This window comes from Bubalus bubalis, chromosome 9 (assembly GCF_019923935.1).
Source record: "Bubalus bubalis isolate 160015118507 breed Murrah chromosome 9, NDDB_SH_1, whole genome shotgun sequence".
Classification (NCBI taxonomy): domain Eukaryota; kingdom Metazoa; phylum Chordata; class Mammalia; order Artiodactyla; family Bovidae; genus Bubalus; species Bubalus bubalis.
In genome coordinates, this window is record NC_059165.1 from 61372246 (window position 1) to 61386153 (window position 13908).

Genomic DNA, 13908 nt, shown 5'->3' on the forward strand with positions numbered 1-13908 from the left:
ATTGATAGCGCTATATTTCCTCTTCAGGAAGAAGAAACCACCTTTTATTAAATCTCCATCGCTACCACTACCTTCTACTCAGCCAAAGTTTAAGTCCTTTTTGAAGAGACTGAATGTAGCAGTTGGTAGGTGAAGAGGTTGTGGAACAGCTAGGTGGTTTCTGGCTCTTAAGTAAATTTGAGTATCAGCTATCAAAGAAGGTTTAGACAGAGGGTAAAACATGGGAAAAGGAGAGGTTTTAAACAATGCCTTCGGGTTATGATCTCTTTGTGGGACAGAGTTTTAGATTTTTAATCAGTTGAAAAGTAGAAGTACTGCAAGTAATCTTCACTATTACATTCAGCAAGAAGTCCCCTGAAAGACACGTTTTCCCTAAATATTTTATGCACCACTGAAGTCTGGGACAGATAAGTAATTGTGACCAGCTCAAAGGTAGAGGCAATGGTGGGGATCTTCCTCAGAAAGACAGGGAAGGCAGGAGTGACCAAATCTGCAAACTGAAAAAGAAGAGTAAAGAGAAAGTGAGGTACTTATCAAGAAAATACGCGGAGCAGGGGGTTATGATGGGAGATACACTGCACATTTGTTTGCCCTGCACATTTCCCCTTGGCAAAAGAAGGGGCAGGGACCATGAAGTGTAGAAGAAACGGTTTCCAGTAATTGCTGCTATGGAGCGCTTATGTGCCAGGCACCGTGCTGCATACTTTAAATATGTATTCTCATTTTTGTTTACAATCATCAAATGAGAGAAAATTTCCTTGTTTGACAGATGAAACAGCAAGAGAGGTTAAGTAGCTACCCATGTGGTGGACAGTGGTCATATTAAAAAGCTGTCTGAGACTCTAAAGCCCTTGGTCTTCACCACTAGGTAAATCTCCCTTTTTACTTAATAATAAAATATCATGCTTACTAAAGATAAGTGATTGAGTATAAGAAGTTAGCATTGGCACATTTGCAAAACATTGAAAGAAACTGAAACACTTAAAACAACCAAACCCTGCAAGTCAAATTTCAGGTCTTGATTCAAAGGAAAATGACACCCATTTCATCAAGTATAAAAGTGTCCCCAGTGCAGCCCAGCCTCTTCCCCATTTCTAACTACAACTAGATCTCTTTATGCCACTTTTGGTTCAAGGTTTTTTGTTTGTTTTTTTTTTTTACTCACGTTCTGCGTATTTTTCCCCCTGCTGTTCCATTTTCCTTCTTTTGTTCTTGGGCTACTACCTTGAACCCTATCATAATTGTGACCTCCTGGGCTAGATCCCATCTCTGACCCTGCTCCAGTGGGTTTCAGCAGAGGATACTACCTGGGCTCCCTCCTAGTCTTCATCCTGATTCTCTGAGGGTTCCAGGACCTGGAGCCAGTCATCCAAAGGGGTGGAATCCATTGGCTCTAAGGGATTGTCCATTCCACACCTAGGAAGGCAGCAGAGTCAGAGAAATGTGCACTTCAGTCAGGCTCTCCCTTTTCAGCCAGTGAAAGTGAAACTTCTGCAAAGTGGGGAGAGATAAGGCTTAGTCCACCACTCAAGGAAGGAACAAGGAATAGTGCACACACCCCTCAGCCTGCAGAGGCTGGCTGGGAGGGTCCCAGGAATGTAGGGCTCTTCTCCACTTCCTGATCTGGGCATCCCAGGAGCGACGGCTGTACCTCCTGTTCTTGTTTGGTGTTTGAGGGTGAAGTCCTGGCTGTCGCTGTGCCCTGGCAATGACAAATGTGTCAGACTAGGGTCAAGGCCAAGGGGCACAGCTTATTGCTTATTATGGTGAATTTTCCAGGCAAGAGTACTGGAGTGGTTGCCATTGCCTTCTCCATTATGGTGAATTAGGAGACTCATTAGGGATTTTCTGAGAATGAGGTAAGAGCAATGTCCTTAATTCAAAGAAAATGTTTAAATTAGATTAAACATCAAACTTCCCAACTCTCTAATATTCTTTCTTCTGGGTAAGCTAAATTAGATATTCCAATTCCCTCACTAGTCAAGATAGATACAGAAGAAAGTATTTGACATCTCTTTAAAACATATTCTACCTTTTCATTCATTAATTTGTATATATGCTTGTAAGCTTACAAGTAATTAGGCAGGTATGTTGTAATTAACAGTCAGATGGAGGCATGGGCCTTCCCAGGTGGCACTAGTAGTAAAGAACCCTCCTGCCAATGCAGGAGATGTAAGAAATGCAGCTTTGATCCCTGGGTCAGGAAGATCCCCTGGAGGAGGGCATGGCAACCCACTCCAATATTCATGTTTGGAGAATCCCACGGACAGAGGGAATCCCCTGGGGCTGGGGTCCATAGCGTCCTAGTTACCCATGACCCAGTATTCATGGCCAATCTTGTTTCATCTATACTCACCACCACTCCCACAGGATTATTTAAAAAGCAAATCCCCAACTGAAATAACTTATCATACACGCACATGGAGGCATGAGGTGAAAATGGAAGAAAAAAAATTTATTAGCAAACATGAATAGAGCTTTGAGAAGTCTTATAGGCCAAGTATAACTTGTTCCTTTTGAAAAAAAAAATCTTGGAAATTTATTTGGGGGACTAGATTACAGGATAATTTAGTAATGTTGCAACTTTGTGGAAGCATTCAGATTTTAGTATCTTTCCATCACCTGACATTGAACAAATACCATGTGGTTGACACTCTTTGTGACTACCCACAACTGCACTCACTTGGGGACCTGCTGCAGAAAGCACTGGTAACCAGGTGTGCGCTTGCCATAATCTATCTGCTTTTGCCGCCGCTGTAGAACAGTTGCATCTGTCTCTAGCTCCCACCTATAAAGACATAGACAGTGGTCCCATGAAGTGTTATGATAGTCATCAAAGCAGAAACCAGCTCTTCCTACATTCCCTTAATCTCCAGCCTGATTGTCACACTTACCTGGCATGGCAGGGCTCTGTACTGACTCCCACACTCATCATCTCCATCTTGGAGGATAAAGACTCTTCACACACCTTCTTTCTGGGGAAGCAAATTCTACAGATGAAAAGGGTATTAGGATAAAACCCAGCTAACTATACTATACCTCTCAGCCACTACACTACCAAGATCCTGGCACCAGATAAAGGTTGTATTCCTAACTCACTGTCTCTCAAAGATAAAGGTTGCATTTCTAATTTGTTTCTCAAAGTGTGGTCTGTAAGCCATTTCTATGGGTAGCTTATGGGTGCCTTGATAATTCCTCAGCCCCACTCTAGACCTATTGAATTATCATTTTGGTAAGTTATATTTTAAAGAGCTTCCAAGGTTATTTTAAACATTTTTTATTATGGAAAATTTCAAATATGCAACGATAATAGCATAATTCTCTGCTACTCAAAGTTTGATCCCCGGACCAGCTGCATTAGCATCAGCTGAGAACTTGTTAGAAGTGTAGAATCTTGGTAACCAGATCAACTGAACCAGAGTATGCATTTTAGCAAGATCCACAGGTGATTAGTATAAAGATTAAACTTTGAGATTACTGGATATCATGGACCTCCTAGTTACCCGTGACCCAGTACTCATGGCCAATCTTGTTTCATCTATACTCACCACCACTCCCACAGGATTATTTAAAAGCAAATCCCTAACATTAATAATAAATTCTTAATACCGTCTAGACAGAGGTTGAGAGAGATGGTTGGATAGCATCACTGACTCAAGGAACATGAGTTTGAGCAAACTGCAGAAGATGGTGAAGGACCAGGGAAGCCTGGCGTGCTGCAGTTCATGGAGTCCCAAAGAGTCAGACACAACTGAACGACTTAACAGTAATAACCACCTAGTCAATGTTCAAATACCCATAAACAACCAAAGTTTAGGATCCTTTGGACTCTGATAAGGATTATGCCATGAGATGATTCTACTTTCCTTGAAAAGAAATTTCTTTTACCTCACAAACATAGTGTCTCAGATGCTGCGCGCTTAAAAGGGTCACGGACCCAGGAAAGCTCTTGGAAGGGGCCAGTGCTACTCATCATAAATACACACACCTGTCTTGCCGCAACATCTGCCACACTGGCTGCTAATGTTCCATCTATAGGGGAAGGCTAGCAAAAATAAGGAAAGGTCCACGTAACGGCACGAGAAAGAAGGGGAAAAAACACAACCCATTTAAAACACCCTCCCACATAAATGAATTCCTGCAGGTATTATCCTAGGGAGTGGTGGTCGCTGCTGCTGCTGCTAAGTGGTCGTCGCTAGCAAGGTGCAATTTAAATGTCCCGGGGTTGAAGGGGCTGAGGGGGCCGAAGGAAAGGAGAGCTCAGAAAGGGTGTGGTGATTGGCCAGAGGAAGAGCCAATGAGGCGCCAAGCTCCCAATGGGGCGGGGCTTAGCTAGGGGCTGGCCCAAAACTGGTGGCCTAATCGGAAGCCTGCTGGCCTGTGGGGCGGGGCAAACCTCCTTCCGAACAGCTCACGCCCCCGGTAATGTAGGAGGCAAACGATTGGCTCAGCGGGTCTAGGCGGGTGCGCGGAGATAGGCTGACGCGGTTCTGAGGCGAGCGTGATAGGTTTTTGGGAAGGCGGAAGGTTTGAATGGTCAAGGCTTTTGGCTGTTAATCTTACTCTTAGGCTGTAACTTCAACCTTCTGCTGAGAGAAGCGGCGAAACCCGAACCTGGCCTATCTGGTCGAGAGGCATAGATGTATGGTTAAATCGCCTCAGTTACCTCAGATTTGTCTTTAGTTCTTCTAGAATCTTCGCTTGTGTCTGATTTCCCTGCTTACTTTCATTCCTCCTGAAGGCAAGTCTCGGACTCAAACCTGCGGTAAGCCTGGAGCTGTGCCCTCCACAGAATCACGGGCCTCGCGAACGGTGTTTAGGTGGACAAAACAGGCATTATCGCGAGTTAGGAGACCTGAGTTCCTTCCTGTCGGGAGTCATGAACTGTGTGGCCCCTAACAAGTCAAAGGCTTCTTTTAATTTCATCTTCAAAACCCTGAGGTTGCCTTTCGGTAAGTTAAGATTCCAATGGAAAGGCCAAGCCACTTCCGGCAAGTGCTATTTCACCTTCAGGCCAATCTGTGATTCACCGTTTGGGACTGCCCCCTTCTCCAATACTGGTTCACTTGGTCGCAACTGTAAAGGGTGGAGGAGGTTGTGTAGGTGACGTTTTCACTCTCTTATGGTTGTTTAGTAGAGTCCGACTGCATGCAGTCCACCGGGCTCCTCTGTCCATGGGATTTCCCAGACAAGAATACTAGAGAGGGTTGCCATTTCCTCCTCCAAGGGATCTTCCCCACCCAGGGATTCAACCCACGTGTCCTGCATTGGCAGGCGGATTCTTTTACCGCTGAGCCATCTGGGAAGCCTCGTCTCTTAGCTAGATTTTGTTTTTTCTTAGAACTCGGAGACCATGTCTGCAGAATTCTTCTCATCCAAAAGAGAGGAGGGAAGCCTTGCCTCAGGACCTAGTTTTAGGTCCAATCAGAGGAAGATATTAAACCTGCTCCTTGAGAGAGATGCTTCCTTTTCCATCAGTTCAGAACTCCCTACAACTCCAGTGGAGAAGAAACTTTTTGGTGACTCTGCAAACCTAAGCATTTTGTCTGGGTAAATCTACTTTTTCTTTTCACATCTCCTTTGCTCTTCTAAACAGTTTTTGGGCTTTTAAAAAATTATCCTGGTTCAGAGATAAGGGTTAAGTTACTGTCCTTGACTAAACATTTGACAGTTTTGAGTCTAAGGCTTTTTTTCTGTAACATAGAAATAATAATCCCTTACTATCTTACTACGATCATATAGAATCAAATGATGAGGAAAGTCTTTGAAAACTATTGCATTATATAAGTTGTCATTTTATAAGTACTACAGTCAACATTACTTTTCTTGTTGTTTAGTTGCTAGTGCCCAGTTCTTTTGCAACTCCATGGGCTGTAGACCGCCAGGATCCTCTGTCCATGGTATTTCCCAGGCAGTAATACTGGAGTGGGTTGCCATTTTCTTCTCCAGGGGATCTTCCCAACCCAGGGATTTAACCCACATCTCCTGCATTGACAGATGGAGTCTTTACCACAGACCCACCAGGGAAGCCCCTATTGTACTTTAAATTCTGGTAATGCCATACTCTGATGCCTCAACTAGCCAGCAAAGTTGGAAGTCAGAGTAGTACTGAAGACTCCAGGGAGAAATAAAATCTGTGTGCTCATGGTGCTCATGGTGCTCAGGGCAAAAGATGAGGAGTCAAGACCCACCTCAGCCATTTTCTTAAATTACCTTGATTCAACATGTTGAGGAGGAGAAAATGAGGTATTATTGGAGTAGAGAAAAGGTGGCGATTTTTCTCAGCCTAGTCTGACATGTTTCCAAAAATCAATTAGATTTATTTGAAGACTGTTTTATGTGGTAGTCAGGAACAGGTATTTCAAATGAAGAGGATAATGTGATCTTTGCCTTTTAGGATATAATAACCCAGTTGGAATCTTGATGTATTATTATGTCTCAACAGAGGAACCCCAAAACGTTGCCTTGATCTTTCGAATCTTAGCAGCGGGGAGATGTCTGCCACTCAGCTTACTGCTTCTGCAGACCTTGATGAAACTGGTAGGGAAAAGGGAGGTAAAGGCCTCAAGGGAAGGAATAATTGTTAGGGGAGAGGACAGTAGTATGATAGAGATGGAAGGTGGTAAATGTAGATAGAGAGCCTTGAGGATGGAGTTCTTCGAGTACCTAGAGGATTTTTGAGAAGAATAATTCAGCCAATGGGAAGAGAATTGACCCGAATAGGAGTCACTTTGCATTGAGAAAGTTAGACAAGAAGGAATATTTTGTTGATTGATTGTGGGAATGAAAGTGGTAGTTAAAGATAAAAAGTTTTATGCCTCAGTCTAATTTCAGCAGAGACAAAGAAGCCAACATAAAGAAATGCTTTGTCAACTAATTCTTATGTGTTTTTACAGGGTGTGTACCCCAAAGGAATGTGTTTTACTAGTCAACCATTTTAGTATTTGTTCTAAGTTCATATTTCCTGAGTGATAAATTTTCCTTTCTTCTGATGAAAGAAATCTCTGTAGGTTAGCATAATGCACTATTTCCGAGAAATTTTCCTTTATGTGACACATACAGATTTTCAAGTTTCCATGAACTTGTACCATGGTACATTGTATCATGAAATTGGTATTTTTCAAGAGCCTTTTTGTTTAAAAGCTCAGCTTTTGAAATTAATATGGCTCACTGGTAATGAAAATTAGAAGGAAAGACAAAATACATGAACAAGAATAACTGTTTACATCTGACTGCAGGTCATTTGGAGTCTACAGGACCTGAGCAAGTACGGTTAGCTGGAATGTAAGTTCTTTTGCTAAATGAATCCCATACTAAAGTATTAAAGCCTTCTCAGCACTGGCCTAGGGATTTTATCCTATGCAGACTCTATAGCTAATGTTTCACCTAAGGTATAAAGGGGCTTGAAGGCATAGGTTCTTCCCTTGAAAGATATTTTAAGTTTCCAAAATTGAAATTGTGTTGTGAGGGACTTCCCTGGTGGCACAGTGGATGGAAATCCGCCTACCAATGCAGGAGACTTAGGTTTGATCCCTGGTCTGGGGCAACTCCACATACTGTGGAGCAACTAAGCCCATGTACCACAACTTTTGAGCCTGTACTCTAGAGCCCATGAGTCACACCTACTGAGCCTGCATGCCACAACCACTGATGCCTATGTGCCTAGAGCCTGTGCTCTGCAAGAAGAGAAGCCACTGCAATGAGAAGCCTGAGCATTGCAATGAAGAGTAGCCCCTGCTTGTTGCAATTAGAGAAAGCCTGCAGGCAGCAATAAAGACCCAATGCAATCAAAAAATAAAATAAAAAATAGTAGATTACTTATGTAAAAAAAAATAGTGTTGTGAAAATGAAGGCTATTTATTTTAACCCTCACATACAATCAGTATGGTCTTTAAAATGGAAGAGAATTGTATACTGAACTTAGATGGAGGCTGTTATCTGCATGTGAGTAGTACTAAATCTTAGTGGTCAAAAGTGCAGCAGAGTGCAGGCTCTGGAATCAGAGTGTCTGGATTCCAGTGTCTTACTGCTTCATCAACTTACTTTGACAAGTTTCTTAACCTCAAGGGACCTCAGTTTATTTGTAATAAAGAAATAATAATAATGGAGATAATAGCATTTTTCATAAATGACTTCTGTGAGGATTAAATGAAGATGTATGCCTAATACTTATGCTGCATTTTACAATGTTTTTTTTATTACTATTGAAGATTCTTTATTGAAGATCTTAGAAAAATGTTCAGTTAGAGAGTACTCAAGGAATGAAAAGTACTTTTAATTCTTAAATTTATCATGAATTTTCCATTTGATTGTTTTAATATTTTTATAACTTTATTCTTCAAAGTTTAGATGAATTAGGTGCCTCTTTGTGCACTAGGGAAGACTCTCCATGAGTATTTTTAATCAATACATGTGAAAATTTTACTTTATATTGGTTTTATTTTCTTTGAATTGCTTATATGTCCTAACTCAGGTAGCCTAGATGAAGTCTGGGGATGGAGGATAGAAATCCATAAAAAATAAATATTAACTCCCAATAGTCCCTGCTGAAAAATTAGCAAATTGTAAACTGTGTCCACATAAGATATAGGACAAAGTCATCATCTTTGATGCATATCTATATATATGGTTATGCCATTGAGGTGAGGTCCTCATCCCCAGGATGTCACTCAATGTGTTGTTATTTACCACAGAAAACACCCTATATATTGGTATTGGAAGAGACATCAATTAGGTACAGGTCTTCTAGAATGCAAGAAAAGAAAAGTGGGATGTCCCGAGTCACTGAAGAATAACCAAATCGTGTTTGGGGTTTGAATGACTGGCGGTTTTTCTTTTTTTGATCTACAGGAATTACCGCCAACATCTTATAAAATGTAGCCCAGTGAGTAACTCATCTTTTTTGGGTTTGGGTTTGTCAGATGGGAGGCAGAGGATTTCCAGCTTAGCTAGAAGATGCCGGATGTTCTTTGAAAACAATCTCTTGTAGGCACAGCTGTTTTGTAGCACTCCGAATGCCTTGGAGCATGGCCGCAGGAAGAAAGATGCAATATGTGGCTCATCTGCAAATAAGGAAAATGTGAGTGTTTAATGGAATCCTAGGTCCATTAGTAGTTTTATTCCTTTGAGTAGAGCAACTAACTCATCAGTATCCCTATGAGACCTAGAGCTGTCTGTGCTTCAGTATGCTCGACAAGCAAATTGCAACACTAGAAGAAAAAAAAATTCTTTATAGTTTGTTTGTTTTTTTCTATTTAGGGTTTGATCCTAGGATGGAAACCTGGCTTCTAGTCTTCCACAGCAGGTCATCATTATTACTCATGTTCAGTTGATTGTAATGTAAAAAATTTAGGACTTAAAAAAAAAAAAACACAGGGATAATTTACATAACTTGTTCACATATTCATTGCATGGCTTCATATACAAGTCTAGGTTTCTTAATTTCTTCTTATTTCCCTCTTAGTCTAGCTTCTTAGCCCCTATTCTGAGGAAGTCATTGTCCTTTTTTGTTTGAGTCTTAGATCATCCTTCAGTTCCAAGTTGAAACTACCCTCTCCAAAGCTACATAATAGTTAAGATAATTCTCTAATCCCTTCATTAATCCCCTTTTCTTACCATCTTTTTGCTTTTCCTGTCCTCCCATCCTTTCTTCCAGGTCAGTATGTATAAAAGATAGCTGCTGTTCTTCCTTGCTCACATTGCCTATGTTATGCCCATGTTTTTTTGGCTGTCCTAATCAGCTTTTTCTTGAATTAATACAGTTCTACACTTTGTTTATAATCACTATTTAAAAATTTCATCATTCCTTCCCCTGTCAGGCTCCCTTTTTCCTCCCTTCCTTTGGCTTGTGATCATAAAATCAGTACCCTCCAGAGCGGTTCTACACACCATACATCAAATCCAAACCATAATTTGTATTTTCAGGATATGTGGTCAACCTTGATTACATGTACTATGTTTTGTGAGGGTTATCCATGGCTTCATCAGATGAAGTGTTTTTGGCAGAGTCTACAGACACCTCTTCTTTCAGCCATTGTAGTTTTTCTTATGCAAGAAAACAGCACTTAAAAGCCCCTGGAGTGGTGGGTACCCAGGAACCTGAGGTCTCCTCTTTCTCTACAGGTGAGTCACTGGACATCATCCTCAACAATCAACTGAGGTGTTGTGGAGTAGAGGATTGCAGATCTGGATTTAATTGCCCTTTGAATTTTCTAAGCTGACTTGAGTGAGAAAAGGGGTTGGAGAAGTAACCTTTGAACAAGGAAAGAGAGGAGACATGTCCTCTGATGTTTTTATGTTAAAGTTTAAGAAGAAGAATAAATTCTTAGGCTAAAGCATTTCTCCTTTATTCTTTAAGTGTTTCCCTCCTCTTTCTCATGGCTTCCAGGTGGCTCATTGGGTAAAGAATATGTCTGGAATGCAGGAGATGTGGTTTCAATCTCTAGTTGAGAAGATCCCCTGGAGGAGGGCATGGCAACCCACTCCAGTATTCTTGCCTGGAGAATCCCATGGACAGAGGAGCCTGGCTGGTTATAGTCCATGGGGTTCTCAAGAGTCAGACATGACTGAAGCAACTGAGCACGCATGCACCCCTCTTTGTCAATTTTAAAAGTACTGTATGCCCATGTGAAAACTGTGTAAAAATATAGTAAAATAAAAAAGAAAATAGCTACCTCATAAAGAAAAACCACTATTAATGTTTACCTCATTGCTTTCAATCTTTTAACCATGTGTATAGTTTTACAAAGTTGAGGTCATATTGTATATATAACTTTATATTCTATTATTTTAAATAAATATTAAAACTCTTAGTAAACAGTTCTTAGTGGATGCTTTTATTCTAATAATTGAACTTGAATTTATATAAGTACTTCCCAATTGTTGGGCACTTATGGGTATATACATTTGCTTTTACAAATAATGCTATCGTGTAAATTCCTGAGCACAAATTTTGCCTGTTAACAATTTTTTTATTGAGGATTAGTACCAAATATTATAATTACTAGATTAAAGGGTTTAAATACTTTTAAGATTTTTGATACATATTGCCAAATTCCTTTCCAAATAAAGTTCTAAGAATTTACATTTTCATGAGCAATCCATAGCTCATTTGGATAAATGATTTGTTATCACTTTTAAAAATTTGCTAATTAGATGGGTAAAATGTTTTATTTTATGTTAAAAATATTTAGTAATTATTTCATGTCCCTTCAGTTCAGTTCAGTTCAGTTTCTCAGTAGTGTCCGACTCTTTGTGACCCCATGAATCGCAGCACACCAGGCCTCCCTGTCCATCACCAACTCCCGGAGTTCACTCAGACTCACGTCCATTGAGTCAGTGATGCCATCCAGCCTCTTATCCTCTGTCGTCCCCTTCTCCTGCCCCCAATCCCTCCCAGCCTCAGAGTCTTTTCCAATGAGTCAACTCTTTGCATGAGGTGGCCAAAGTACTTAGCCATGCATATTTTCTCTAATGAATGATTGTGTCCTTTGTTCATTTAGCTGCTGGAGTTTTAAGTTACACTTGTTATTGTATTTGTTTGTTTAATTGAAGTATATTTGATTTACAAGGTTGTGTTAGTTTTGGGTATATAATATCACTTGTTTTTAATAAACTATGGACTTGATATACTCCAAAGATTTGGATCCTAATCTCAACACTCTGGGGAAGGCATTTTAATATGCCCCATACTAAGGAGATAAAGTTGAGCATATTTCAGATTTTTCATATCTTGGAGTAAGGCAAGTCTTGGAGCATAGTAAATTGCTAGATAGCTGTTAGTGTATGTATGTGTAATTTTTTTAAATATAGTAAAATATACATAACATTTACCATCTGAACCATTTTTGTGTACAATCCAGTGGCATTAAGTATGTTCACAACATTAAGTATGTTCACTACCCATTTCAGAATTTTTTTATCATTAAAAACAGAAGCTCTCTGCTCACTAAATAATGGTGGTGGTGGTTTAGTCTCTGAATTGTGCCTGACTCTTGTGACCCCCATGGACTGTAGCCCACCAGGCTCCTCTGTCCATGGGATTTCCCAGGCAAGAATACTGGAGTGAGTTGCCATTTCATTCTCTAGGGGATCTTCCTGACCCAGGGATTGAACCTGTGTCTTCTCCATTGTAGGTGGATTCTTTACCACTGAGCCACAAGGAAGTTGTCCATTAAACAATAACTCCCCCTTTCTCCCTCTGGTAACAACCTTTAGTCTACTTTCTGTCTCTATGAATTTGACTACTCTAGGTACTGCTTCATGTAAGTAGAATAATATAATATTTGGCCTTTTCTGTCTGGGTTATCTCACTTAGCATAATATCTTCAAGGTTCATCCATACTGTAGCATGCATTAGAATTTCATTTCTTTTTATGGCTGGATAATATTCCATTATATGGATATTCCACATTTTATTTATGCATTAATCTGTTGACGGACATTTCATTTGTTTCTACCTTTTAGCTATCGTGAATAATGTTGCTATGAACATTAATATAAAAATATCTGTTTAAATCCCTACTTTCAATTCTTTGGAGTATATACCAAAAAATGGAATTGCTGGATCATACATGGTAATTGTATGTTTAATTTTTTGGTAGAACCACCATACCGTTATCCATAGCAGCTACATCATTTGACATTTCCCACAACAATGTACATGGTTCCAACTTCTCCATATCCGTGCTGACACTTGTTATTTTCTGTTTTTTTTGTTTGCTTGTAGCTATCCTAATAGGTACAAAGTAGTATCTCTGTGGTTTTGATTTGCATTTCCGTTATGACTAGTTATGTTGTGCATCTTTTCTTATGGTAGTTGGTCATTTGTATATCTTCTTTCAATAAATGTCTATTCAAGTCCTATTTGTTTCTGTTGTTATTGTAGTTATTGTTATTGTTGAATTTTGGAAGTTCTTTATGTATCTTGAATATTAATCTCTTATCAGTTATGTGATTTGCAAAAATTTTCTCCTATAGGTTACCTTTTCAGTTTTTTATAATCTTTGATGCACAAAGGCTTTTAATTTTGATGAAGTCCAGTTTATCCTATTTTTCTTTTGTTGCTTGGGCTTTTGTATAATATTCAAGGAATCATTACCAAATCCAATGTCATAAAGCTTACCTCATCCTGTTTTCTTCTAAGAGTTTTATAGTTTTAGCTCTTACATATAGGTCTTTGATTCATTCTGAGTTAATATTTTTATATTGTTATAAGGGAAGAGTCCTAGATTTTAATATTGTCAATATACTTTGTAGGACAATGAAAACTTGGTGGAAAGTGAAATGAAACATCTGGGCAGTCCCATTACTACAGTTTCAAAATTACATAAAAATCCAGAGCTAGCAGAAGATCAGGCAGAAGAGATATCAGATGAATTGATGGAGTTTTCACTGGAAGATCAAGAAAAGGCCAAGGTAAAATACTCTCTGATAGTATCTTTGCATTTTTCAAGTTCCTTCATTCTTGAATAAATAAAATTGTGTCTCTAATATGTTGCAGCCACTGGACTATGTGGTAAGTCTGAAGAGATCAAGAACATATGGTCTCTATATTCTAAGGGTTACCTGACTGATAGTCAGGTCATCATGGGAATATTACTGCTGGTGAGAAGGTTTGTTAGCAGTTTAAATAAATCACCATCAGTGTAATCTGGTGTAAAAGATAGCTCCAGAATAATAGTAATAGATGAAATATATTTAGGATGATTTTTCATATATTTTAGAGTATGTTTTTGTCTTCTTTTATCCTCTCCATATTACTGAGAGGAATATATGAAGCCTGTGTTATTAGCAATATGCTGATATGTCAAAGATGCTTTCTGAGGCATTTAGATTTTCTGAGTCAACTTCCTTTCTTTGAAACAAATATGTGCAGGGGTTTGCTTTTTTTGGTGGGATCCAACATTC

General features: G+C 39.5%; 2 protein-coding genes across 10 annotated transcripts in view; one reads left to right on the forward strand and one right to left on the reverse strand.

Annotated features, from left to right (window-relative positions):
* Positions 1–22: 22 nt before the first annotated feature.
* On the reverse strand, positions 23–4196 carry LOC102400824 (oocyte-specific histone RNA stem-loop-binding protein 2). Of its 3 annotated transcripts, none has more exons than XM_044947617.1 (6): positions 3989–4196; positions 2895–2990; positions 2684–2788; positions 1559–1702; positions 1308–1416; positions 23–497 (listed from the first exon to the last, which is right to left on the reverse strand). In XM_044947617.1, the coding sequence occupies exons 1-5, from the start codon at positions 4003–4005 to the stop codon at positions 1320–1322; spliced, it is 459 nt and encodes a 152-aa protein (XP_044803552.1). In that variant the 5' UTR covers positions 4006–4196; the 3' UTR covers positions 23–497; positions 1308–1319. The 3 variants fall into 3 exon arrangements, with proteins under 3 accessions (XP_044803552.1, XP_044803553.1, XP_006070909.1); XM_044947618.1 differs by having other exon boundaries at positions 2895–2975; positions 3889–4196; XM_006070847.3 differs by having other exon boundaries at positions 2895–2975; positions 3989–4195.
* Positions 4197–4472: 276 nt separating this feature from the next.
* CDC25C (cell division cycle 25C) overlaps positions 4473–13908 on the forward strand; it is a 36177-nt gene continuing 26741 nt past the window's right edge. Inside the window, exons 1-8 of one of the 7 annotated variants that reach the window (XM_006070850.3) lie at positions 4473–4642; positions 4742–4952; positions 5342–5550; positions 6446–6555; positions 7239–7284; positions 8851–8884; positions 8990–9079; positions 13258–13416. In XM_006070850.3, coding sequence (XP_006070912.1) covers positions 5354–5550; positions 6446–6555; positions 7239–7284; positions 8851–8884; positions 8990–9079; positions 13258–13416 — 636 coding nt within the window. In that variant the 5' untranslated portion in view covers positions 4473–4642; positions 4742–4952; positions 5342–5353. Of the gene's footprint in view, positions 4953–5341; positions 5551–6445; positions 6556–7238; positions 7285–8850; positions 8885–8989; positions 9080–13257; positions 13417–13908 lie in introns of all 7 variants that reach the window. The other 6 variants (XM_044947613.1, XM_006070852.3, XM_006070848.3 and 3 more) reach the window with 6 other exon arrangements.

Excerpts from the sequence above, each read along its gene's own strand:
- LOC102400824 (XM_044947617.1), bottom strand. Across the intron at positions 1,703-2,683 it reads TTTCTGCAGCAGGTCCCCAA|GGCACAGCGACAGCCAGGAC; the intron begins GTGAGTGCAGTT and ends TGTCATTGCCAG. Across the intron at positions 1,417-1,558 it reads CAGCCTCTGCAGGCTGAGGG|GTGTGGAATGGACAATCCCT; the intron begins GTGTGTGCACTA and ends CTGCCTTCCTAG.